Source organism: Lonchura striata, chromosome 3 (assembly GCF_046129695.1).
Source record: "Lonchura striata isolate bLonStr1 chromosome 3, bLonStr1.mat, whole genome shotgun sequence".
NCBI lineage: Eukaryota > Metazoa > Chordata > Aves > Passeriformes > Estrildidae > Lonchura > Lonchura striata.
Window position 1 is genome coordinate 347,477 of NC_134605.1, and position 24,607 is coordinate 372,083.

General features: G+C 38.5%; 1 protein-coding gene across 7 annotated transcripts in view; it reads right to left on the reverse strand.

The window, feature by feature from the left end:
- The window catches only part of GPCPD1 (glycerophosphocholine phosphodiesterase 1), a 41,824-nt gene that overhangs the window by 11,266 nt on the left and 5,951 nt on the right, over nt 1-24,607 (reverse strand). For all 7 annotated transcript variants that reach the window (XM_021538623.2, XM_021538619.2, XM_021538622.2 and 4 more), the window contains 13 exons: nt 22,254-22,339; nt 18,706-18,793; nt 17,688-17,781; nt 11,314-11,389; nt 9,473-9,514; nt 8,180-8,303; nt 5,458-5,701; nt 4,272-4,434; nt 4,048-4,180; nt 3,778-3,832; nt 2,155-2,247; nt 1,021-1,098; nt 153-192 (listed from right to left, as the gene is read on the reverse strand). In XM_021538623.2, coding sequence (XP_021394298.1) covers nt 153-192; nt 1,021-1,098; nt 2,155-2,247; nt 3,778-3,832; nt 4,048-4,180; nt 4,272-4,434; nt 5,458-5,701; nt 8,180-8,303; nt 9,473-9,514; nt 11,314-11,389; nt 17,688-17,781; nt 18,706-18,793; nt 22,254-22,302 — 1,279 coding nt within the window. In that variant the 5' untranslated portion in view covers nt 22,303-22,339. The remainder of the gene's footprint in view (nt 1-152; nt 193-1,020; nt 1,099-2,154; nt 2,248-3,777; nt 3,833-4,047; nt 4,181-4,271; nt 4,435-5,457; nt 5,702-8,179; nt 8,304-9,472; nt 9,515-11,313; nt 11,390-17,687; nt 17,782-18,705; nt 18,794-22,253; nt 22,340-24,607) is intronic.

Consider the following 24,607-nt stretch of genomic DNA (forward strand, 5'->3'; position numbering starts at 1 on the left):
GCAAGGAACTCTACAGCATGCACAAAATTAACAACATAAGCATTTAGAAATGTTCAGGACAAATGTGATTACAACAGGCAACTGCAACCACAGAATTTATATGATTACATGGTAATAAATCAATCCCAGCACTCTTCCAAACTAGTACATACCATTGTGATCTTTTACTTTCAGGGCCGTCACGTGAGCCAGCTGAAGAGCATAAGAGCAACATTAACACTCTACCCACATCTTCCTACATGTAAAATGTAACTAATTTTGCTTGCAAATAATTTTACAGCTTAAAAGTCTATTATAGACATAGTTACAGTAATTTGTAGAAGAATAAGACATATTGCACACATCACAATTTTCTTTCGAACTTTGTTTTAACGATTACAAGAAAAGCTCAAAACCAAACTGAAAACATGCTCACTGAAAATTCAGGAATTGTGTTAATGGTAAACCCATACAAACTATAATTCAACATCAAGATGTGAAGAAGTCTGAACATTAATCCCTCCTCTGTGTTTCAATCCAGTGAAGAGGGCTGACCCGTTTAATATTACAGTCACACATACTGAACTAGAATCAGGCCAGGCACAGCCAACTCCCTTGCTTCATTCAAATTCTCTCTTCACAAAAAGGAGCAGATGAGTAATTTTAAGTAAAAAGAATCATATGATTCTTGGACCAGCCAGATGGAGTCCTTGACTGAGGGCAGGTATCTCAGCAGAGTCTTCAGTAGCCTACTCATCCCCTTTTTATAACTGGACAGGGCACTTCTGTTTAGAAGGTAGAGCCATTCAACACAGTCCCTTTATCATTTGAAAATTAGATACCATATTTTTAGAGGATAAAAGTAATTATATTTATCCAAGTTGTAAAGAGTGCAGAAGTATTTGTCTTGGAATTACCCAGTTGTTCTGTTTGTACAATTTTTAAAACTGTACTCTCCCAACTATCTGTAGTTGCTCCCAAAACCTCCAAGCTTCATAAAATTCTATACACAGCATATTGTATCAGCCAAGGAAACAATACCTTTAATAACTGCAGCTGATCAAATGTGAGTTCTTTGACTGCAATCTCAAACAGTTCCAAGGGCTCTGTATCCAGTTTCTTTGAAGAGAAGCAACACATAATTAAGCATCACTGAAAACAACAAGAAAACCTACATATCTTTCATATAGTAGCCATAAAGGCAATTAATGTTTCCTATTTTACTGATAAAGACACAAGTGATAGCTTATGAATAAGATGATCAGTTTTCACAAGACAACACAGGCACTTAAAAGCATAAAACAATTTGAAAGAAACCCAGTGTTTCATCTTTCATCCAAGTCAGAGGCTTCAAAGTTCTTTCCTCCCAAAACGTTAGCATAATTATTCTGTAAAAACTTGATTGGTGAATGTACTCAGGAAAGATGTTTACAAGTAAAGAAATGCAGTAAAAAATATTTGAAGGCAGTTCACTTTACTGCTGTTTATCCAGTGTCTCAGAAACTAATAAAAAAAGATAAATGTCCGGGGGTAAAATTCACAAAGACCACTCCCAAAATAAAGATCTAGTGTCAAAAAAATTCCATCCATTTCTCACTTCCCTTCCTCACTAAGAAATTTTTACTAAGCCAGACAATACTGAGTGAAGATAAGCTGAATATTCATTCCCCTCAGTCAAAGCTCCATTTCCACAGCTGTTCTAAACCAAGCTTCTCATGAAGTGCAATACTGCAATGGTGTGGGAGTTTGAAGACACAAGACCCAGTGCCAAGGAGACAGAGCAGGATGCTCTGCAATCTCCCTGGATTCACTGCCAGAACCAGGAGGGAAGAGAAGCAGAACAGGCCAGAATATAAACATTCAGGCCTCAGTATGAGAGAGCCCCATAGGCACCACTGAATACAGCAGCTGTCTGCTTTTTCTCTTCCAAATCTTAAGTCAGAAAGAAGCTAAGTAGTAATTATAACGTGAGCTTGAAGAGTGCCAAACCATGAATCTGAAATGCTGCTGCTACAGCACCAAAAGGAAAAAAACTCAACTCCCCTGCTCTATGCACTCAGTAATGCTGCGTATTTACTGCCGGTCCATCCCTTGAGTTCCCAGAATTATCCTTGACACTTTACATTTCTAGAAAGGACATATCTATACATAAAATACAGCTATTATCTTCTTTACCTTTTTCATGGCCATGCAGCATGTGAGATCGTGGTATACTATAGGCACATGATCTTTAGAAAGATGCACATCAAATTCCACATATGCTGCTCCCTACAGAAAATTGAAAACCACACAGAACAAAAGCCCATTAACTACTTATGCACAAGGACTACAGAACTGCATGCAAGTTTTGTCAAGTATTCACAGGTCCTGGACATCAAGAAGTTGAATACACCTGGCTGTTACCAATTAATCATGCTCAGCAATGGATTATTAAAGATGAAAAGATAATTTGCTATATAATTTTAATTACCATAATACAGACATATATACATATATCTATCTTGCTAATCTTGTAAAGCCCTCTAATAAGATTCAAGTCTTGTGAACCTGATTACAGAGAAAGACTAGGACAATATTTTTAGACACAAATGTTTTAAATACAGATAACTTTGAGGCATCTTCCTCCCTCCTCCCCACCACCACACCAAGAGACAAGTGATGGCTCCATACTGCCAAGGCTTTAGGGAGATATTCCATATAGGAACAAACTTCTGGAGTCACTAGTGAGTAACACAGCAGCAGTGTGTTATAACCTGTGCAAGAGCAGAAATAGCTGCATCCAGCATTCCCCTGCCCTTTTCAGCTGTAAATGATTTTCTGTTAGGCTTTAAAAAAGGAAGAAAGATTCAAAACCTCAAAGTACAGTCTACTGGAAAGGACAGAGGGCCAGAAAGAAAGGGAAAGGCAGTAACAGGTTTGGGTTTTTTTACTTATATTGACTGTCTGCAACGCATTCATTTGAAGGCCTCCAAGAATACCATTCCTCAAATTATCACCCTGACACCACTTTCTCCATCAGCACAGAGAGAAAAGAGGACATGGTGTTTTTTCATCCCTTTTCTCAGCAGAAATATTTTCAAAGTGGTGGCTTTCAGCCTTTTCAAGCTGCAAATAGATGAAAGCACTTCTCTGGTGATGCTGCTGATGACTTCACAGCAAATTTCTGCCTCAATGCATATTTCTTGTGAGCATTTTAAAAGCCTGTCTATAAACCTGTAGTGTCCACCTGGGGATTGAGAACTACTGTTCAAAACAGTAATTTAGTAGCTACGGTTTTGTTCAGTGATCAAGATTATTGGAAAGAATAAAAGTGACCACCTCCATCACAGAATTTAGGCACATGGAGCTATTATCTCCCCAACTGGAAGTTCTGTCTTAGGATTTTCAAGCACCAAAACAAGCATTGGTTTATTCTACCAGCTCAGCTCCCAAGTCATACTTTCAGACAGCAAGTTTCAGTACACAGCAGTCCCTGAGCAAAACCTTTGCAACCTGAGAGGATGCCGACAGACTCAAGCAGTGCCAAAATTTGATTTATTGCTTCAAATTGTCTGTACAGGGTTGAGATTAAAATTCTCCCTGTATTAGAATACCAGCAGAATATACTAAATGCAAGTTTTGATTTTTTAAGGGACTTGATAATGAGAGTCTAACCCACTATTAACTTCCCACAGTGATTTTATCTAATTTACATCAGTTCAATTACCATTCACTGTATTGAATCATGCAAATTGAGCATACAAGCCAACCTAGTTTGCACTAGACAGGTGCTGTGTGTATGAAAATGTGTGTACATACATGACTAGCAGCACTCTTCAGGGATGCAATGGTGTTCTCTTGAACTTTAGCAAGCCTGAAACAACAGCCAAGAAAAAGGATTTGTTAGGTGCAGTATAGTGCAGAATTGAAACAACAGAAACACAAATCAGAAGTTTTTTTTAGAGAATACCCACAACTTGATACTTCAGTAAAATGACTATGGGTTGCAGCTTTGTAAACTGTCCACTTCCTCAGCTGATGTCAGTGACACCAAACGATTTCCCTAGTTTAAAATGCAAACAAACTTACTTAGTTGTTGTTGTAGAATTCCCTGATCCCCTGTGTCCAACATCCAGAGTTGTTCTTGGTTTCCAGTACTTTGCATATGAAGCCTGCATATCACAAGCGTATCCCTGGATAGGTCTGATAATTATGTAGTCCACTGCAAGAAAAACAGCAATGCTTCACCTGTCAGTAAACAGCAGATGGCCTTGAGGAAAATTATCTGCATCTGCTGATGGCAGCAAGTGTACCTCTAACTTTTCCAATTGTCTTCCTTGGATTTCTGCTCATAATAGCAAGTGTAAGAACTCCAGCACTCTTTCCAAGTTCTGCAATTGTGGATGACAGGAGGCAGGCAGAGCCAACGTGACCTGGGAGCACATCACCTTGTACTACCTTCTCACTTAAATCTTCCTGAAAACAAAACAAACAAAAACCCAAAACCCCTATGTTAGATGGGAGTGAGAATTCTTAAACAAACTCTTCTGGCTTTCTCCTCAGGACACAACACAAGTTTCTTGTGTGTTACAGAAAACACTAACTTCAGCAAAAATTGTTTAATGTAACAGTGAGTTACGTATTACTAACAGGAAAATGAAAATTTTAACAGAAATCTCACATTTTCTCTGGCATCCCTTATATCTGATAAGCTTTTTACATCAAAATAGCATGCATGAAATAGCCTGTCTTCTAAAGTGCCCAAGTCCCATTTAGAAAAAAATTAACTGGAATAATATTTATGCTTAAAATGCTAAAAAACTTGGTATGCATTTGCAGGGAAGGACTAATATACAGAATGTGCACTTGACCATAGTCAAGTTCTGGAACCATGCAGACACTTTACAATAATGACTGTAAGTGATCTTGAAGGCATTTTCAGACCAAAGAGAGAATGCCGAAAAAACATTATTCTGTGTAAGTTGCTTTCTTTTAAAAAGAACTTCAAATTAAGACCTTTCAGGGGGAAAAAACAGTGCAAAGTAACAGACACAGTAGTGAGCATCCAGTTTTAATCTGCACAAATTAGTTCAGAGAAATGTCTTTTGCTTATAATATAAAACTTTAGACTCAATAGTTGTGATATAACCAGTTCATATACACATTGTACAGGCTGAAGCAGGAGAAGCATAACTTAGCTCTGATAAAGGATTAATATCAAGCCAACCTAAAAGCAGGCAATGCTGCACACACACAGATTCAAGTTTAATTTGTACTGATTTCTAAATAAGTAGCGCTAAAAAACTTCCTTTGCCACATCAACAAGGCTCACAAAAACCTTTGTACAGTGGGCTGGGAGTCAGTAGCCTCACACTCGTGTAAATAAATCCAAAAGATGAAGAACATCAGGCAGCACCTCTGTTTCAACAGTGAAATCTTCACAACAATTGAGCTCCAAAAGGCAGACCAGAGCCGCTTCTTAGGGGTAAAGAGACATACCTCAAAAAAATCAAATATCAGTTCCAGGTTATCAGGCTCCATGGTTTGTATAGTGTACTCTAGCCATCGGTCTGGCTGCAAAGCGTAGCCACACTCTGGCTGCGAGTGCCGGCACTTGTAGTCGTCGTCACTGATCAAGGAGAACTCCACCGTGTTTGCCATCTTCTGATGTTCAGGACAGGATGTCTTCCCTTGGGCCTCTTCATCATCGTCCTTCTCTCGGCCTTCCAGGGTCAGTTTTACTCTGCTCAACCAGAAACACAAAACAAATGGTTAAGTCACTGCAGTGCCTTGGCAAATGATAAAGGTTTAGGAAGAAGCTTGAGCAGAAGCTCATACAACACAAGAATTCTCAACTCCACCACTCACAGAACCATACTGTATACAGTGGCTCTTCACATGACCAAGAGTTGGCAGCCATTGTCTAAATCCTATTTTAGACAGATTCCAGTGCTCAAGGCACTGCTGAAAGTTGGACCTGGGTAAATATGAAAACTCTACTAGTAGTCTGAGAAGCAGCACTCCACCAGCCTATTTGGGCTGCCAAACAGACAGCTTTCCTGTACAGCCTGAGAGCCATAATGCCAACAGGCCAATGAAAAGCACTGAAAACAGCAGTCATCATCAAGATCAAGACTTGAACGTTGGTGGTTGCTGCTATGTCTCTCTGAAAAGGCAGATAAGTATACTCTAATACATGTAAGTAATATAGGCTGATGCAGTTAAGTCCCTTGAAAAATCCTAAATGAGCATTTAAACTGAATGGATTTCTGAAAAATCCTCGACTGAGAAGCATAAGCTTCTCTGTAAGACTCAGAGTCCTTTACCATACAGGGCAAACCTTCCAGACAAAATTAGTTATGTCAGTGATGTAAGTGTACATGAGTAAACCAAATCCCTTCCTGCATCACAGACACAGCAGATGAGATACAGGTTTATCATTTATAGATGCCAAGTCACCCGTAAAACTGAAGTCATATCTCAAAGAAATAATTACAATCACGGAAATCTATTACACCAAGTCCACAATGAACTATATCCTCATTAAAAAAAACAAAAACAAACAAAAACAAACAAACAAAAAAAAACCAAACAAAAAAAAAAACCCTCACAACACAGGTACTCCAGAAACTTGAAAAATGACACTGTCACAGTGAGTGACAGTCGCTGAAACTATTGGACAGATCCAATATTTTAGGACAGAGTATTTAGTGAATGCATCTAGCTTATCTAGTTTTATTTCAACCACTTACCTTAGACAAGAACCTGGCTTCAGAAATTGCTCTCTCTACCTGCTATAACATGCAAGGAAAAAAGGCAAAGCTGTAGAGAACACAATATAAGTACTAAATCTCACTGAAGAGCCTCATATTGAGTAAATCTTCCCCTCATCAGCAAATCTGGAATTGGTGGGAGGGAAAATCAAATCAAAACTGGAAAAAGATAAATAAATCAAGTATAACAGATCCATGGAATGGTTTGGATCTTAAAGATCACTTAGTTCTAACCCCCCTACCACAGGCAGGGACACCCACTAGACCAGGTTCCTCCAAGCCCCATTCAACTTTGCCTTGGAACACTTCTTGGGTTTCAGCACCTGCAACTCTGGACAACTTGTGCCAGTGCCTCACCACCCACACACGTAGAATGTCTTCCTCATATCCCATCTAACCCTGTCTTCTTTCAGTTTAAAGCAGTTCTCCCTTGCCCTGTCACTCCAGGCCCTTGTCCAAAGTACCTCTTCAGCTGTCTTTAGGGGCTGCTACAAAGGTCTCCCCAGAGTGCACTCTTCTCTGGGCTGAAGAACACAGAATTTCTCCTCCTGTGTCCACAGAACTGTTCCTTCATGTTCCTCTGGGCTCACTCTGACAGCTCCATGTACTCCTTACCCTGGGGGTCCCAGGGCTGGATGCAGCTCTCCAGGGGATCTCACCAGGGCAGAGCAGGGGGCCAGAATCCCCTCCCTCGCCCTGCTGGCCACACTGCTGCTGCTGCAGCTCACCATGCACTTGGCCTTCTGGGCTGCAAGTGTGCAGTGCTGGGCCACATCGAGCTTCTCATCACCAGCACTCCCAAGTCCTTCTCCTCAGGGTGCTCTCAATCCATTCTCACCCAGCCTGTGCCTGGGATTGCTCCAGCTCAAGTGAAGGACTTTGCACTTGGCCTTGGTGAGATCTCAACTCCCAAGCCTGTGAAGCTCCCTGTGGATGGCATCCCTTCCCTGCCGTGTGACTCGTGTCATCAGCACACTGCTGAAGGGACACTCAACCCTATTTTCCACGTCACCAACACCATCGACCCCTGAGGGACACCCCTCATCCCTGGTTTTCACTTGGGACAACAGGGCAACACTTTCATCCAGGGCAACACCCAGCCAAACCCTTATCCACATGTTGCACGTGTGCAACAGTGCAGTCCTCTCAACACCAGGGCTAAGATACAATTCTGACAATTAACTGTGGAATTAGAAAAATGCCTGCTTTTTGAGCCACCTCTGCAGAAAAAAGCACCAAAGTGATTCAAGAACCTAAGAACATTACAGTTCCAGCCAAAAAGCAAGAAACACCAAAACAAATATGGAGTAAGTATTTGTGCTTTAACACTTGGAAATTGGTGACCCAAAAATGAATTTAAAGGCTACATTAATTAAGTAAAAAAAATTGTAACTAGTATTGACAATTAAAATGAGGTAAATTGCATACTGAGATGAGCAGTCTCTTACCTAAACCTTGATGTTTTAAATTTCTTCTTGGATATCAGTACAGGGGGTTTCTCAGAATAATGCAGACGTAGCCTTATTTCTGTCTGACATGTCAGCCACCCAGCATCCACAGTTTTAATACCATCTATAAAAGCCAAACAGAAAGGAGAAGACATTTGAGTAACTTGTTTTAGGGAGATCTAGGCAGTTCCTCTTGCCATCACCTTCCACATAATCCTCCTTATCAGCAGCCTAGGTCTACAGCAATGCAAGAAGCTGGGTGCAGCCTTTCCCCAGCCTTTCTGAACCAGCCAGACCAGCCAACAGGAACTGCAGCTGTCTGCTGGATTTTAATGGGACTAAACAGGAAGGATGCTCATGTGCAAACGATCTGCAGGACAGCAGAGTAACACTCCCTTGTCCTGGCATCTCTCCAGGCATGGAGTAACACCGACAGGGGTTCTGGAGGCTTGTGACAACCAGAGGCTCCCTGTTTCTGATGAGATACAGGTGTGCCCATCAGCTCATCACAATCAGTGCCAGTAAAGCAGTGCAAGTCTGCAGGACAGGGTACAGCAACAGCTCTGATGAAAAGTGGGGAGAATCCCCACCCTGAGCATCAAAACAAGGGAAGTCTGCAAGCAGGAGGACCAGAAACACAAGCTACAAACCAGGTGCTGGAGCAAACCCCGGAGTTTTGAAGAGTTCCTGAAGAGCCAAACCCATCATTTGATGAGGATATGAGGGGGAAATGGAAAAGCTTGAAGACAAGATTTATGAGGTATGAGGAGGAGTTACTTTCAGTGTCACAGGACTGACCATTAAGTGAGAGATGGGTCAAAACTGTCAGCAGTGAGACATTTGTGCACACACAGGAACATGAGGTGTGGGCATACAAGAACCTTTTGGCAGCTGCATCACTGACTGAAGAGGCAGAGTAGGTACATTCAGTGTGAGTTATTATGTTTCCCCAAGCATGAGGAGTTTTTCTAAGGCTAGGTATTAGGAGAAAGCTAAGCCTATTCTGTATTTTCAAAAAATGCATGCTCATAATTTAAAGTTCCCAAGTTTCAACCTTTAACACCATCAGAGTGAAAAGACTTCAACTCTTCCTAACACTCTTTTATTAATATTAGAGGCGATAACGGCCCGAGTGTGTATTCACAAATGCTGGATACGAAAATAACTGTAAAAGAGAAAAATATCATAGGCAATTCTCAAAACCTATAATCTCAAATATTTTTCAATTACACGATTTGACCTTGTTTAAATTAAATTCATGGTGAAGAATAAAGGTTAATATATCTCACTTACTGCAGATTCCAAAGTGTCCATCATCGACAGTAATTTCATCTTCTAGAATTAAAAGGAATGGAAAAGAATGGGAAAAAGTAATTAGTATTCACATTTAAAAACCATTGCCAAGTTAAATTAATTCTACTTCTCCACTTCACTTCTAAAAAGTGTATCTAAAAAAAGGCAGGAAAATTGAAACAGACAAAGCAGCATGTTTTTTGCAACCTTCTATAAAGATCGATCTCAATTTCTGCTTTTTCTCAGTTTCTGCATAAAAAAAACAACCAACACACAAAATACCACATTTCACTTCAAGTAATCTGAACTTAAGCGTAAAAAGGTTGTACTATTTTTTGGCTTACTGCAGTATTTTGCTGACAACTACATCCCACTAGTATCTAAGAGGCTTTACTTGTCAAAGTAGTGTCAAAGACATTAAATTTTCTTGCAAACATACAAGAAAGTTGTCCTGCTGCACATTTAAAGCTTTTCAGTCGAGTCAGTCACAATTAAAAGGCTTATTCTGCCCAGATTACAGAAACCAACCTAGCATGAGATACTGAAAAAACTCACTTCACACTTGTTTTTATCCTTACTCTTTCCAAAGCTTTAGCAACTGAAATTTTAAGGCACTAAATAAATTCACCAGCATGAACAGAACTGCAATAGTCTAAACAAACCATGCATTTCTCAAAACATAAAACTTCATAATCTTGCCTCAACAGTGGTTAATCCCTTTTTTCCCCTAAAAACCATTTGGCTCCTAACCTGATTTCTTAATAACCACAGGCAACAATTGAGGATCAAAATGACCCAGTGCTAACATACTGTGCACTGCTGCATTTTTTCTAAAAAACTGCTTATGAATAATTGAGTATTACTTGGGGTAAAAAAAATCTCAACTTGGAATGAGGTAATCTAAATTTATAGATAAAGTCTAGACTCTAGCAGAGGATAGGCTGTTTCTCTTATCAGTTACTGACAAATACATAAATAACCTTCTTACAGGAATAGAAACACTACTAATTCAACTGAAATTTAAAAAAAAGGCAAAGGTAGAACAAAACATGATCACGGTACTATTAATAACTAACAAACAGATTCTTTGATACCATCTTCTTTCTAAAAGACATTTTTTTCAAATAATTAGAAAGCTTCTTAACAAATATGAACTTCTAAGTGTGGAGAAAACAGTATTTTTAATGTGCTAGAAAAGACAGTGCATAAAACATGCCATAGCAGCATAAGAGATCTAAACTACAAGCTACATTCAAAGGTTATTTCAGTCACTCTTAAACCCCAAACTTTTTCCCTCTTCAGAAAAGCATTAGTAACTCATATGCAAGTCTGCATGCCACCCTTTCTTTCAGCAAAATACATTTCTGCTAAATTTCCGGGTAAATAAGTGCATTCGTGTTTCTATTTTCATTAATCCATTTACTTATAAAAGCCTAATTAAACATTTTTTGTTTAAAATTTTACTAAATAAATAGTACTTAAAAAACCAGCAGTGACTTCACACCCTCCCCCATTTTCTTTAAAAAAGATCATATGGATCCTTAGTCTCAAAGAATTAAGCTTAGAGAAAATTATTAAAATTTCAAATTAATAAAAAACCAACCCACATAATCTTAAGGATGACAGCAAAGAATTTCACATCCACTTCCATTTTGAAGCCACTTATGTATATATACATACATATTTTGAGAGTAAGGCCCATGTTGTGCAAAGAAAAAGTCTATACCTCCCACACATTAATAAATTTAAGCACTTTATAGCTATCAATCCCTCTAAACCAGTGTGCAGCATATCAGCAATCTTAGGCATATGCCTCAAACAGATGCAGTTGATGCCCATACCTAAAGGGGTAATTGATCGTGGTTGTAGATGAGTCTCCCACGTGTGAACTATGACTTCGCAGGGACCATCGATAGTCTGTAATTTAAAAGTTAAATGTCTGCAATAATTTCTTTTGTTAGATCTGACTTTGTACCCATGAAGCTGTTTGGGATGGTTGTGAACCAAACTTAAGAGATTTAAGGAAGTAAAAGAAGGAGAAGAAGAAGAAAGGGAGAGGAACAGAGAGAGAAAAAGACTGAAGAAAGAAAGAAAGAAAACAGATGAGGCTTCTTACCCCTGCAACTGCTGATGACTCTGATGTGTTGTGAATACATATGACAAAACTTGTGACAGTCTGACATGGCAGAGAAGTTACATGGAATCATTAAACCTTTACTGCTAACAGATGCTCTGCTGGACTACTTTAGTTTCCTTCTGATAAAAAAAAAAAATCTCTGAATTCATTAACAGTGCTCACTTTGTTCTCAAGTTACAGCAACAGTTTATGAAAAACAAACCCCACATATCTAATTCCAAACAGCACTCAGCACCTACTCATGCACATAGCAGTTGCAGGGGTGAGTTCTCCTACAAAATTTGCCTTACTAAATTCAAAGACTATAAAACAGTTATTTCAGTTGTGGTACTAGAAAACAAGTTATTTATCAACTAATTAAAACATAAATAATTGACGCAACCAGCCAGCAATGAAGACCCTGCAGTCTATTCCAGCTGCAGCAGGATAAATTAGATACTTCCATTAAAAAGAAATATTGTCCACCAAAAGAATACACTTGTTGACAAACATAGGCGAGACTCGGATAACCAGAACAGTAAAACAAGTTTCGGAACAACTTAACTTTGAAACAGCTTTCTAGGTAGAAGCTTTTAGGTAACCAGAACTTAACAACAGAGAGAACATGTCTGATTCCCAGTTCAATCACCCTGAGAAGTTTCCCCTAGCATGGCACAGTTGTTACTATCAGATGTAAAAACCACAGTCAAATAGCTGCAATTTCTCATTTTGACATTTTGGAGCCTAAGTAACTCTTAATTCCAAAAAAAATTTGCTACTATTGCCAAAGACATGGAAACTTCAATGCCAGCTAGTCCCAGTAGCTCGGGTTCTTGTTTAAACAGATTTCAGACCCACAGGGACATCCAGCCAAGCTTCAAATTCAGCAGTACAATTACACAGGACCACAATGCTTTGTTCCATTACAGCTCACTCAATAATTCTTTACATGCAGATGGCATTTCTTGACATACACTGAGCACATTTAATCTCCCAAGCCTTTGGGTGAGTTAACAGCAAGCAATCACCGAACATTTAACAAGAGCTCAGTAGGATGGCTTTGCTCTGTGAGTCCCAATGTTCCTAATGAGTTCAGAGGCACCCACACTTCAAGGTCATGTCAGAATAAAACACATATGCTTAGTTATGTTTTAAAGACAGAATGCATGTAAAACAGAAATAAAATTATATTACTGCTTCCAGTTTATTCCTGTTATGGAGCAGTTTTAGTTCCCAACATCTCACTGCTGCCACAATGACCACACTTGGGATATCTAGAAAAGTAAATAATGAGAAGTTTCTTTCCCCTTCTTTCACAGCACAGTGACATTTGCCTGTCACAATGCCAGTTTCTAAAGCTGCAAACCATGTTTGTCAGCAGGGAGGCTGCCATTTACTCCCACCATGCAGGCATGCAAGATTGCCAACAGCAGCTCCCACAATCATGTGCACAAGTTTAGTTTGTGAACCTGGGCAATGCAAATCTTCCTAACATGGACTAAGCTGTTTCCTTCAGGTCAGCAAAGGATTTTCCTTGTAAAACCCCCAATGTGTTGTATGAAAAATACCAACTTATTTCTTACACTGCTGTAACTGTCCATTCTAAAGTTAGGTTCTAAAATGGTGAATGAATTTGAATAACATTATCCCAACAATAAGGACACCATGCAGATACATTCAGCACAATTTTCTCTCCTGAAAGGAATACAATGCACTGATTGTGCATTTAATCCCAGGAACCCTCAACACTTTCTATACTAAGAAGAGCCAAGCAAAGCTACCTGGAAAAAAAGGGCAATTGATTAGAAAACAGGCACAGACACCACTAAGAGCCCTCTCAATCCCTGCTCAGACCATCTCTGAGTTTACAGACATTCAAAAAACATTTTAATCACATGTAACAGAAGCCATTGCTGCAACAAGGTCATAGCAGTAATGTCATTTCCGTGGCATATACTGACCACATCTGAAAAGCAGTCCAGCTGAGCAGCAGAACTAAATTATATGCCATCAATATTAACAGTATGGTAATATTGCCTAAAAGGAGAGTTTCTAGAGGACAGTATTAAAAGGGCATCCATTCAAATGTCACATCAAGCATCTCACAAGCTGTACACTGAGTGACACAGTGGATCCTTTTCTACTGATACAGACACTTATTTTTTTAAAAAAGCCAGCACAAACATTATGTTGCTTGATCTTGATCAGCTGAACATCTGATTCAATTTTGAAGTTTTTAAAGGACATTTTAAAGGATTTTTTAAAGGAATTTCCTTTAAAAATCAAGTCTTCTTCCATTATGAGAAGCTGGGACCTCCCTTCCCCTGCAGTCATTAGACACTTTTGAAATGAAGGGAAAAATGCCTATCTAGCATAATGGTTCTGAGGTTCAAAGCAGATGCACCATCTGCATCAAGTGCCTGGGTACTCAGTACAATTAAATAATGAAAACACTTTGGTGGATGTTTAAATGGTAATTTAGGAGATCAGTTCCAAGGTTCCTGCTTTAAGGCAGCACAATAGAGTAGGCATTAGGGGAGGGGGGAAAAACCCAAACCAAATCTTAAAAATGCCACACAAACACATTTATCCAAGTGCACTTCACTAATTAAAACTATGTTTCAAGAATAATAATCTACTTCAATAATACGAAACAGCTAAATTAGACTTAATTGCTAAAGCTGCATTTCTGGCCAAAATCTCTCTGGATTTCTGTACCATGTAGAAGACAATAATTAAGCATTAAACTGAATGATTAAAGCCATTTAGTCGTTGCTTGCAAGGCAGCAGCACAAAAAAGTCACCTGGCAGGAAATGCTGAGCTCAGTAGGGATTTTTAGCTCCAGTACTTCCAATAACAATTTCACACACTATCTGCTACCTCAGCAAATAATAATGCCTTTGTTACTATCCTGACAATCACGGGTTCTTAATCTACAAAAAGCTTTTCTAAGGCATTAATTACTGAGTCTAGGTCCAAGTTTGACTTTTATTACAGTCCAGACACTAAATGGATTTATTTAATTGCACTTTAAAAAAGTAAATCTAACTCTCATTTGAAACCTCTGTAATTAAAGAGAAAGTGTGAAAAACATCCTCCAATCCAGTTTTTAAAGTCCTGCTACATGCACAGACAGCTTAGTTATCTCACACTTGCCTTGAAAAAAGTAACCCTGAACTTGTATGCTTATTTACAGTTGTAAAAGCAAATACAGAACACAGCTGAACAGATTAAGGTGTGTTCCTTACTAAGGTTTTTGAATATGCATCATGCAAACGATGCATGTACAATCATTCTTCTAAAAACCTAAGACACACAGAAGACAAATTCCAGCCAAGGGAGTTTTGGTGTGCCTCACACAACCCCCCTCAGAACCCACTGCCACAAACAGAAAGTGAGTGCAGAATAAAACCCAGGAGATCCTCACAGGGAGCTCACTGGTCCCAGACTATGCTCAATGCAAGAACAACCTTGAACAAAATAGTTTAAGTTACTGTCTCATTTCATCCAAGTGTGTGTGTTTATTTTTCTTTTTAAGTGCTTAAGATCAAAATGTTTGAAACACAGTTGCATATCTCTTGATATGCAGTACCCAAGATCTGACACAAATTTTATAAGGAAAATATTCTTTGGATATATATTTGTATTCATGCAAAATTCTACTAATTTCTACATATTGAGTATTTTTAAAAAAACCTTGCTGAATTTACATAACCACAATTATGTTAACACCAATATGCTTCATTACAAATTAGACTTTCCATTACATCATACTTTCAAGTAAAAATATTTAATATCAAATGATGATTTTCTTAAAGGGAGGTGAGAGAAAAAGACATTACTTTTTAGAAATAAAATCTAAATTATTCTATTTTCATATCTAGCCTGTAACACTACTGTGGGTAATCTAGGAACTACCATTTCTCTGTGTAAACATGTATCACTCCCATTTTTTCCATCATGTCCAACTCGAGCATCTTCAGAGATGCAGCTGCTGTAGAAGTTGCTAACTTCAGGTGGATCTGTCCTCAGCATGATTTACTAATTATGTCATGTCAAATTCATACACTTACTGAACATATGCTTAAGATTACACTGTTGTTTTACTACAGATAAAATTGATATAAAAAATTAAGTGTCAGAGATAATCTATTGCTGGCTTGTCAAATTTAGGAGATTAATCACATGTAAAGCTTAATGAAAAAAAAAATCTGAAATAAAAATATGTAGAATAATTTAACTTAGAAGTATCTTTTCCTTATTAGCATTCCTTTATTGCTGAAGTTCTCAATGTACTGACTCACACTATAGTGTACATTATATTCCTGTTACTTTTTCATTGTTCTGCATTGTTTACAAAAAGAGGAAGAAAAGAACATTGGACTTGGATTTCTTTCATTCAAAAGACTTTATTTTATGAGAAATAAAGTCCTGTGCATTTAACAGGTACAAGTCAGACACCACTAAACTGACAACCCTGCACCCCAGGAATTCACATACTTTGTTTTGTAGGGTGGTTTCCTTCTTTCCTGCCCTTTACCCTGATATTGCATAAAATTCATACTTACCTTGGCAGACCCTGCATCACACGGTGCATAAAGTGTGCACGACACACAGCACCTACTCAAAGAAACACACTCACCAATACACAGGGTAAGCTTTTGAAATTGTAAAACAGAAAATTGTATTGTCTATCAACTATGGCTCAGCCTCTGCTCACTAACTCTGTTTTTTGAGAGTGCTATTGCTTACATTTAAACTTCTGGGCATTTGCAAAAAAAAAAAAAAAAAATAAGAGTCCCATCAGAGCTGCTGAGCTTAAGAATTCATCTACTTTTGACCTCAACAAAAGAAATCTATGACTGACCTTCTCTTCTTTTGCCTCAAAGTACCAATTTAAATACCAGTTTCTGGTATTTAAACTAGACTATATCACATGCTGTAATGAAAAAAACAGAACTGTGTTTCATTTGGAATTAGTATCCTTCACTGAAATGATACCTCTGTCAAATGCGATTTTTTTAGTTAAAAAAAGGCTGATAAAAACTTATATGCTCTTGACAGTAATTTTAAATTTTTAAAAGCTATTGATGAGCTGGTTCTGTAACTCCTTTGCACATTTGGCTACAGACTTCATAATCCCAGTGTCAATGAGGAACTGAAGCCCAGGGTGAACAGCTACAGGATATTAACAGAATAAGGAAGACACCAAAGGCAGCGTTATATTTCTTAAGGTTATCACTGTTTTTATGAAAAACAGTTCAAGAGTAGCTGCTTATTTCCCCAACTTAGCTTAGCTTTTTCCTGGATGCAGCCTCTTCCCATCTGAAGAAGAGTGCAATGTTTACAAACCAGTACACTGCCACATACATTAAACTCTAACTTATGTAACTCTAAGTCATATGCAACTTTCAATACCTGTAAAAATACAGCTGTCTCTGTCTCTTAGCTCTTTATTTTCCCTCCAGGCTGTGCAAATACCTATATACAAACATACAAAAAACAATGGGATGCCTCATCCCTTGTTTCATCTTTTCACTTCAAGAGATTAACTTATGTTAATTATACAGCACAAAATCTGGTTAATACTTCTCATACTTCATAAAAACAAATCTGCAGTGAATTCAAAACCTTTCATAATTTTTACGGTTACACCTCCTACACTAACCATGTTTCTCCTACTATCACTTGCTTCCATCCTACCATATAGGATAGATATCACATACTATTCACATTCTTTCCATGGATCACTTGAGATCCATGGCCTGCTAAAGTCCATATGCCACTATATTCTAACTATGAGAACTTCACCATATTATTTAAGTTTTATAATAAAGTCCTCAGGGTTTTTTTAACCACTGAAATTTTTAGAACACTAACATTAGTAAAAGAAAGAAGAAACTAAAATTAAAAGTTAACAGCATATGGTCATGTATTTCCAGAAGTGAACTGTATTTCCACAGATGTTTTAGTGTTTCACATGTAGACTTATTTCTAAAAAAAATCTCATGTTTAACTCAGGAAATCCTTTTTTTATTTCAAGTATGGGAATTTTTGCTAGGGATGAGCCAACTTAAAGCAGACAAGGTTGTACATACCTTAGGTTCTAGAAAGTATCCTTTAAAATACCGATACTGAACAGGAACTTCTTTATAAAGCTCTACGGTAGTTGTCCATCTTTTCTCAAAATGACTGTGGAGAAAAAAAGAAAACAACCAACCAAAAACAAGTTTCAAAATACAGCCTAACAGCCACCTCACACACGTGTCTAAGTAAAGTCTAGTGAATTGTTGCAAGGAAAGTTCTTACAAAGTACCTTAGCCAAACAAGATGCACTTAGAATTGGAACTGAATTTTTTGATTGACAGATCTGAAGTGCTCTAAGAGAGCAAGAATTCTCAGCCCCGTTGAACAGATGGGGAAAACATGAAGTGACTCAGAGACTCAGCCAGGATCACACAGCCAGTCACTGACAGAATTACAGACACAGCCTGCAAGCCTTATTTTCCTTCACCAGAGCTGCCATAAGCTGGCACCATTTTAGGAAAATACTGCACTCTTCCGCTGCATTTAAGCTTTCTTTATGTACACTCATGCTTATACACACATCCCATCCCCCTTAAGAATTTTAATGCAACTCTCAGTTTAAGTAATCTCCTCCCTATCACTTTCTAGCACAGTAATAGCTTGTTTATAGTCTTTCTTTTATCCTATACATCTCCTATATACATCGCCTATAACTTGCTGCATAGCCATGGGACTTAGAATTGCCCCAAAACAGTTTCTTACTCCAAGTATCTAAAGCTAAACTACCGAAATACCAGCCACAACAGCAGAAGCATCATCTGTAACTAGAAAAGTACACCCAAGTTTCCTATTTTCTTAAACATATTCCTAAGTGTTCAAAGTGCTCAAGGGCAACACAAGAAATTCTGGAGTTCTACTAACAGTACATGCAGCTCAAAAATTTACAAACTCAAAGACAGAATAAATTTCTTGCTCCAGAACTCCAGCTACTTCAAATGGAACAAGTAAAAAAAAAAAAAAAAAAAAAAAAAGCATTCGAACAGAAGGAAAAAATCCCCCAAAAAAAGCCAAAAATCAAAACCAGCTTACTCATCATCCACAGTCTGGAGGACTGCCGCAAGTTGGGGATTCCAATTTCCAAAAGCACTGCAGCTCCCACATATTGCAAAAACCTCTCCTAAAAAATCCAGACAGAAAAAAACCACCATCATCATTACTTCAGGCTAGATGGCATTAAAAAGTACAGCCACAGTCAAACTTCCAAGTATTTTAAATACATACACCAGAATCACTCTGCTAAAATCCCTCCCATCCAGAAAGGACTCTTACCCCACCCAAACTACAACAGCATTTTCTTCACCACCCCAAGGAGCTGAGAGAGGGACTAATGACAATCCCAGCCCTTACAAGGGTTGGCTTCCAAACCATCCTTAAGGAATAGTGTTCAAAACATCTCTGGGAATGCAGCAGGCAAGCTTTCACAGTAAAATGTTTAATCTCAAGATAATACACTTATTTCCCTAAATACTCTCTATTTTTTAATGTATGTCCATATTCCCCCAAATTCATACCAACAATTTATAAAGCACAGACAAACAGGAGGTTGCTGGCATTATTCCCAAGCCAACATACCAAATTAATTTGATTCCCAAGATAAATAAAGTTAATTTTACTGCTATGCTTTCAGTTTTCACTGGGCATCAAAACATAATATTGCTACACAAAAAAAACACATGAAATTGTCACACTTATCTTAATGCATACACACATACAGAACCCAAAAGGCCACAACAGTATATTTAATTTTTGGATATCCCAAAGTGATCATTGCAACTTACCCTTGTTTTTAATGTAAAACCTACACGTATCTGACTGGAAGAACAATGATAAATACTAATGGAAAGAACAAAGTGGTATTTTACTCTTATAGGGCTTCAGTGAGATTTTTTGACATAATAAAAAGCTGTTGCAGAATGAGAAAATATGGAGTTTTAAAGTACAGTTACGCACCACAAAAGAATGATACAAGCCTCTCTGACTTACTTCCTGTTCTCAAAGTGAGTACTGTGGGGAACACAATAATCCCAAAATACAAAGTAGACAAGCTGTATGTAACAAGTGTACACTACTTTTTCCTAAGCCACAAATCACAGCTGACACTTTGTGACTGTGACAACTGTGACACTCAAAGTACACAGCTACAGTTTTGAGGATGCCCTTTTGTCTCTAAAATGGTGTCCCTTTTCTCCAGTTAAAACTAATAAGGGATACCACAGGCCTGCTTATGAAAGAAACCTCTGCAGACCCAGGGGTTGGAAAAAAGTCTAGAGAAGACAAAAGTACCAAAACTTTTGCCTGAAAGCAGCTTATTGAAATAATTTTACATAACACCTTGAACTTCAGCAGGTTTTGTTTTTAATCTTTTGCTGCAATTTATTAAAAGAAGCCTGAGCTTTCCGGATGCTCACTGTAAGCATACAAATGCAGACAAAAATCTACATTATGAGTATATTTAGTATACAATTGCCTATGTTAGCTTTCCCTTTTTCACCCTGTCCTGAGGCACATGATGATTCATTTTTGCAGGGAGGAGATAAAGTGGGGAGGGAAGACCACCTGAACACCACACAGGTAGAATTTCTGAGTAGAGACAGCAAAAAGAAGCTAAAATTCTTTTAACATCCCATTAAAACAGTAGTACTTAATAGATGTTAGTGTACACAGAGCCAACCTTGGAAGTGCCATCTAATTATATTCCTCTTAACAGGTGCCAGCTGGAATAGCTCTCTGGGCTCCTACTTTAAACAAAGATGTGAACATCCAGGGACCACCTCTCACTCAGGAAGGCACCACACAGAGAAGGCAACGCTTGAATAGGATGTGCAACCACCCTAAACTCCCTTCAACAGCTGCACTGAGGCTGAATTAGGATTTGTGAAACGCTGCCCTAATTATCCCAGTAAAGGCAAAGTGAAATGCATGGCAAGCTGCCTCCCCACAGGCAATTCTGAACACAGTGGGGTTTGGGTTGGGTTTGCATTTCAAGCTCAGGGGTCCTCAGCTTCTCTCCTCTCCTTGTCATGGAATTCAAGGCTGCTCCTGGCAGAGCTCCTCCAGCTACTGCAAAGAAGGTTAATCTAGCCTTCTGCCCCAACTCAAAGCTTGCAACAGCCTCACTCATCCAACAAAAATAACAAAACCCCCAACAATATCAATGTTGTCATAAACAGAAGCATCCTTTTGTGCCATCTCTTAATGCTGTATTTCCAGATAATTCTTTGTGAATACCCACTGAGGCAGGATCTAGTTCTCACTAATCCTACTTTTCACTGCAGATATTATTAGCACAGGAAGAAGTTATACAGCCAAAGTCAGCTTTGCTAGTGACAGTGCCATCACAGCTGTGGAAGCAGGACAAAGAGCACAGCTTGCAATACTCCATGGTACAGCTACACTAGTCTTGAGCTAACGTCAATTTACTCTAAAATTTTAACGTTTTCTCCAGAATGCTATAAAAAACTCTACTCCTTACTAACAGCTTTATGTTGACATTGAGTACCAGTTTTCAGTTCCCAAATGCCAAATCACGAGGGAGAAACACAGGAGAGGTCTAACACGGGGCAGATGTCAAAACCTGTACAACGCTTTTATCATTATCTTCCCTGCCAACTACAGGAGACACTTCTGCCATCTGGCATTGGCCTGGCACAGGAATTCTGCCAATCTGCTCCCACATTCATCTGCTTCTGTTAGGCAACAACCAATTACTTTTTTGGTGTAACTTCTGTGCTGCTTGTTGGCTGGGGTAGAGTTAATTTTCTTCACAACAGCTGGCAGGGGCTGTGTTTTGAATTTGTCCTGGAAGCAGTGCTGGTAACAGAGGGATATTTCAGTTACTTCTGGGCACTGCTCACAGCATCAAGGCCTTTTCTGTTCTCTCCCCACCAGAGAGGGGGCTGGCAAGGAAGAAGCTGGTTAGGAACATGGCTGGGAGCAGTTTTGTGGACCTCAGTTACCAGCTGTGGTTAAACACATCTCCTTCCTTCCAAGTTCCTGAAGATGAAGGTCAACGTTAATATGCACAATTTACCAATATTAGATTTTCATGTTCTACCTGATGTGATACCTTGTATTCCTCATTTGGATAACAGAAGTTATTTTACTTTTTTGTTTTTTGTATAGACAGAATACTGAATTAAGCTGCATATTCTTTCTGTCTGTAACTTCTGACAGAGGTCACAACTTCTGAGAACTTTCAATTGGGATGCAAAGAGAACAAAAAACAGAACAAACACATCAATGTGTACCTAAATATCATGTTGTTTCCATGGAATAGAAAGGTCCTGAAGAGAGAAGATTTTAAACCAATCATAACCATTTTGGTTAGCATCAAAATCCCTAGCACATTATGAAATTTTTATTTGGAGAAAGAGGTAAAATTTATTTCCCAACTCTCATTTTCAAATTTATAGGTGAAATGTCCTAATATATTTTAGAGTGATTTATCATTTTGATATTTGATCTTGTATGTTCTTTTACCTCTGAGGAAAACAGACAAGACAGCCTCTGAACACACTCCTCTATTAAGTTTTCTCCTACACCAACCATACAAAAAGAAGAAAGCATGATTTGAGTACCTGGTGCTGCTGGTCCTCTTACTTCAAAAGTGACTTGACAAAAGCTCATTTCTGCAGAACTTTTGTCTTGGGATCGTTGAAATCTCCTATAGTGGGAGGAAAGAGAACTAATTTGAGGAACAATCACTACATTTATTGCTGCTCTAAGTAAGAGGAAACAGAAATCCCACCCCTTACAGGGAAGCAAGCCACTTGTGATATTACTGGTTGAGTGAGCAGTGGAAGTAGAAAGCTCTTCAAAAGCAGCTGCAGACCCAGAAAACAGCATCCAGCTGCAACACTGGCACAAGAAAAAGACTACTAAATCAAATACCACATGCAAGTATCAGGATCCTGCAGCATTTAGCAGTCTTCAGCTGAGATTTTTCAAAATTCTCTAATTTTGTTTCCAAAGAGGCCACTGGAAGTTTTTTAAGAGATTTAAGATTAGGACCCTTGGCAAACAGTAACTTCTGTGTCCTCAGTGCTATTCTTCAGCATCCTCTACAAAGCAGAAGGAAGTTTCCACAGAGAAGCACAACCACCTTGAAGGAAAAGGGGAGCAACCCATAAGAGATGACAGCTCTCTGCTGTCACTTGTCCACCCCTGTAGACTCTGCTCCCCTACTTCCAGGCTTCCACAGGAAGCACCAGGAGCAACTGGAAACACGAAGCAGCCTTCAAAGCAGCACAGCAGGAAGAGACTGCCTTTAGCCAGGACAGCAGCTGGAAAACTGACTCTGCCCCAATTTTCTCCTCCAATGCACCACACCTTGACTGAAAAAATACTGGCAGAATCCCATTTTCACCATTACAGCAGAAACACTATTGATATATCACATTCTTTAATGTTATTTACAAAAGCAGCAGTCCTAGAAAAGTCTATGTATGGATGTTGCTAGACTATCATCACCCAAATGTATCAATCTGGACATGGGCTACAAAATAAGGATACTAATTATGTGCAGAATAAATTTTGCAATGGTTTCAATTAATCCAGCTCTCTACATCGCTGTGGGGGGCTTTTGTTCTGTGCATGTTTTGTTTGTTGGGCTTTTTTTTTAAACCAAGGAAGTAGAATGTTACTACTGCTATTTCTGAACAGGACAAATAGCACTTTATTTCAGTACAATCTTGGTCAGCAATCTTTTAATAACATCAGAAAGAACTAACAACACTGAAGAAAATTTTGCCTTTCATTATTAGCTCTACTACTACAAGGGGAAGCCTTTGCCTTCAAAGGGCACAGGAGAGTTAAATATGCCTTGAAAGCAAAAGATAGTCAGATACCAAATAGGAGGGGAAAAAGCAGCTCATCATCAAACCTCATTCTTTGTGGGCATTTAGAATGTTATTGCAGATATTCAACCTTCAGAATTATTTCTTCTGGATCTCCTCCTCCCCTCCTCTCAATTCTATCTCTCCTTCCTACTGCAACTACAGCTGCATTTACTTTAAATTCCTTTTTCTCTTCTCTTATTTTCCCTCTCCATGTCAAGGAAGATGAATTTTCAGTAGCAAAATGAAAGCAAAAAAAAAAAAAAAAAACAGTAGACATATCAAGGTTTCTGGTCACATATTCCAATTCTGCATTTGTCATTTACAAATTTTATCATTCTGCAAATGATAAAACCCCAGACTACTGAAGTTAGAAATGAGCACAGCTGATAAACAGGAATTCCAGGAAGGGCATGACGTTTAGGAACTTTCTCACCTGTGTGCCATTAGTCTCTGTGTAAATTAAGTGACACATTCTAGCATTTGTTTTCAGCAGTTATTTATAGACAGAGAAGCACAGCACATTTCAGTGCTGAAACTAAGACCGGACTCAGGAAACTGGTCTAATGTGACAAAAAAATCTCAGTGTAATGCAGAGAATATGAATTACTAGTGTGCATTTATGATGACACCAAGTAGCCAGGGGCTTGGCTGTGCTCACCAAATGCCTGTTTGGGAAATGAGGTAGGCAAAAATGCCTTGCAAAAGTCAAGCAGGAAAGTGAAAGCTGATGTGTGCACCCAATTCTCCAAAGCAAGAATATGCTTTTGGCTTGAAAAAAAAAAAAAAAAAATCTGTTCCCAGAGCCAATGCAACAACTCAAATTTCAACTTTACAAAAAACAGCGTGTCCTACTGCAAATTAACTAACTACCCAACCGTTCCTAGAGAATCATCCAAAACCTTCCTAAGTCTATAAAGCTTTTAGCCAATCTAGTAAAAATTCTATGTACCTACTTGCAAGACAGGTGTGGGCTTTTCTAAACTGCCTAGAAAATTAAGAGTAGCCAGTTGTAAGAAGGTTTTGATAAAATGACTTTGTCAAATTGCCAAAATTCTACCCAAAATGCATTTTATCTCAAGAACCTACTCAGCCTA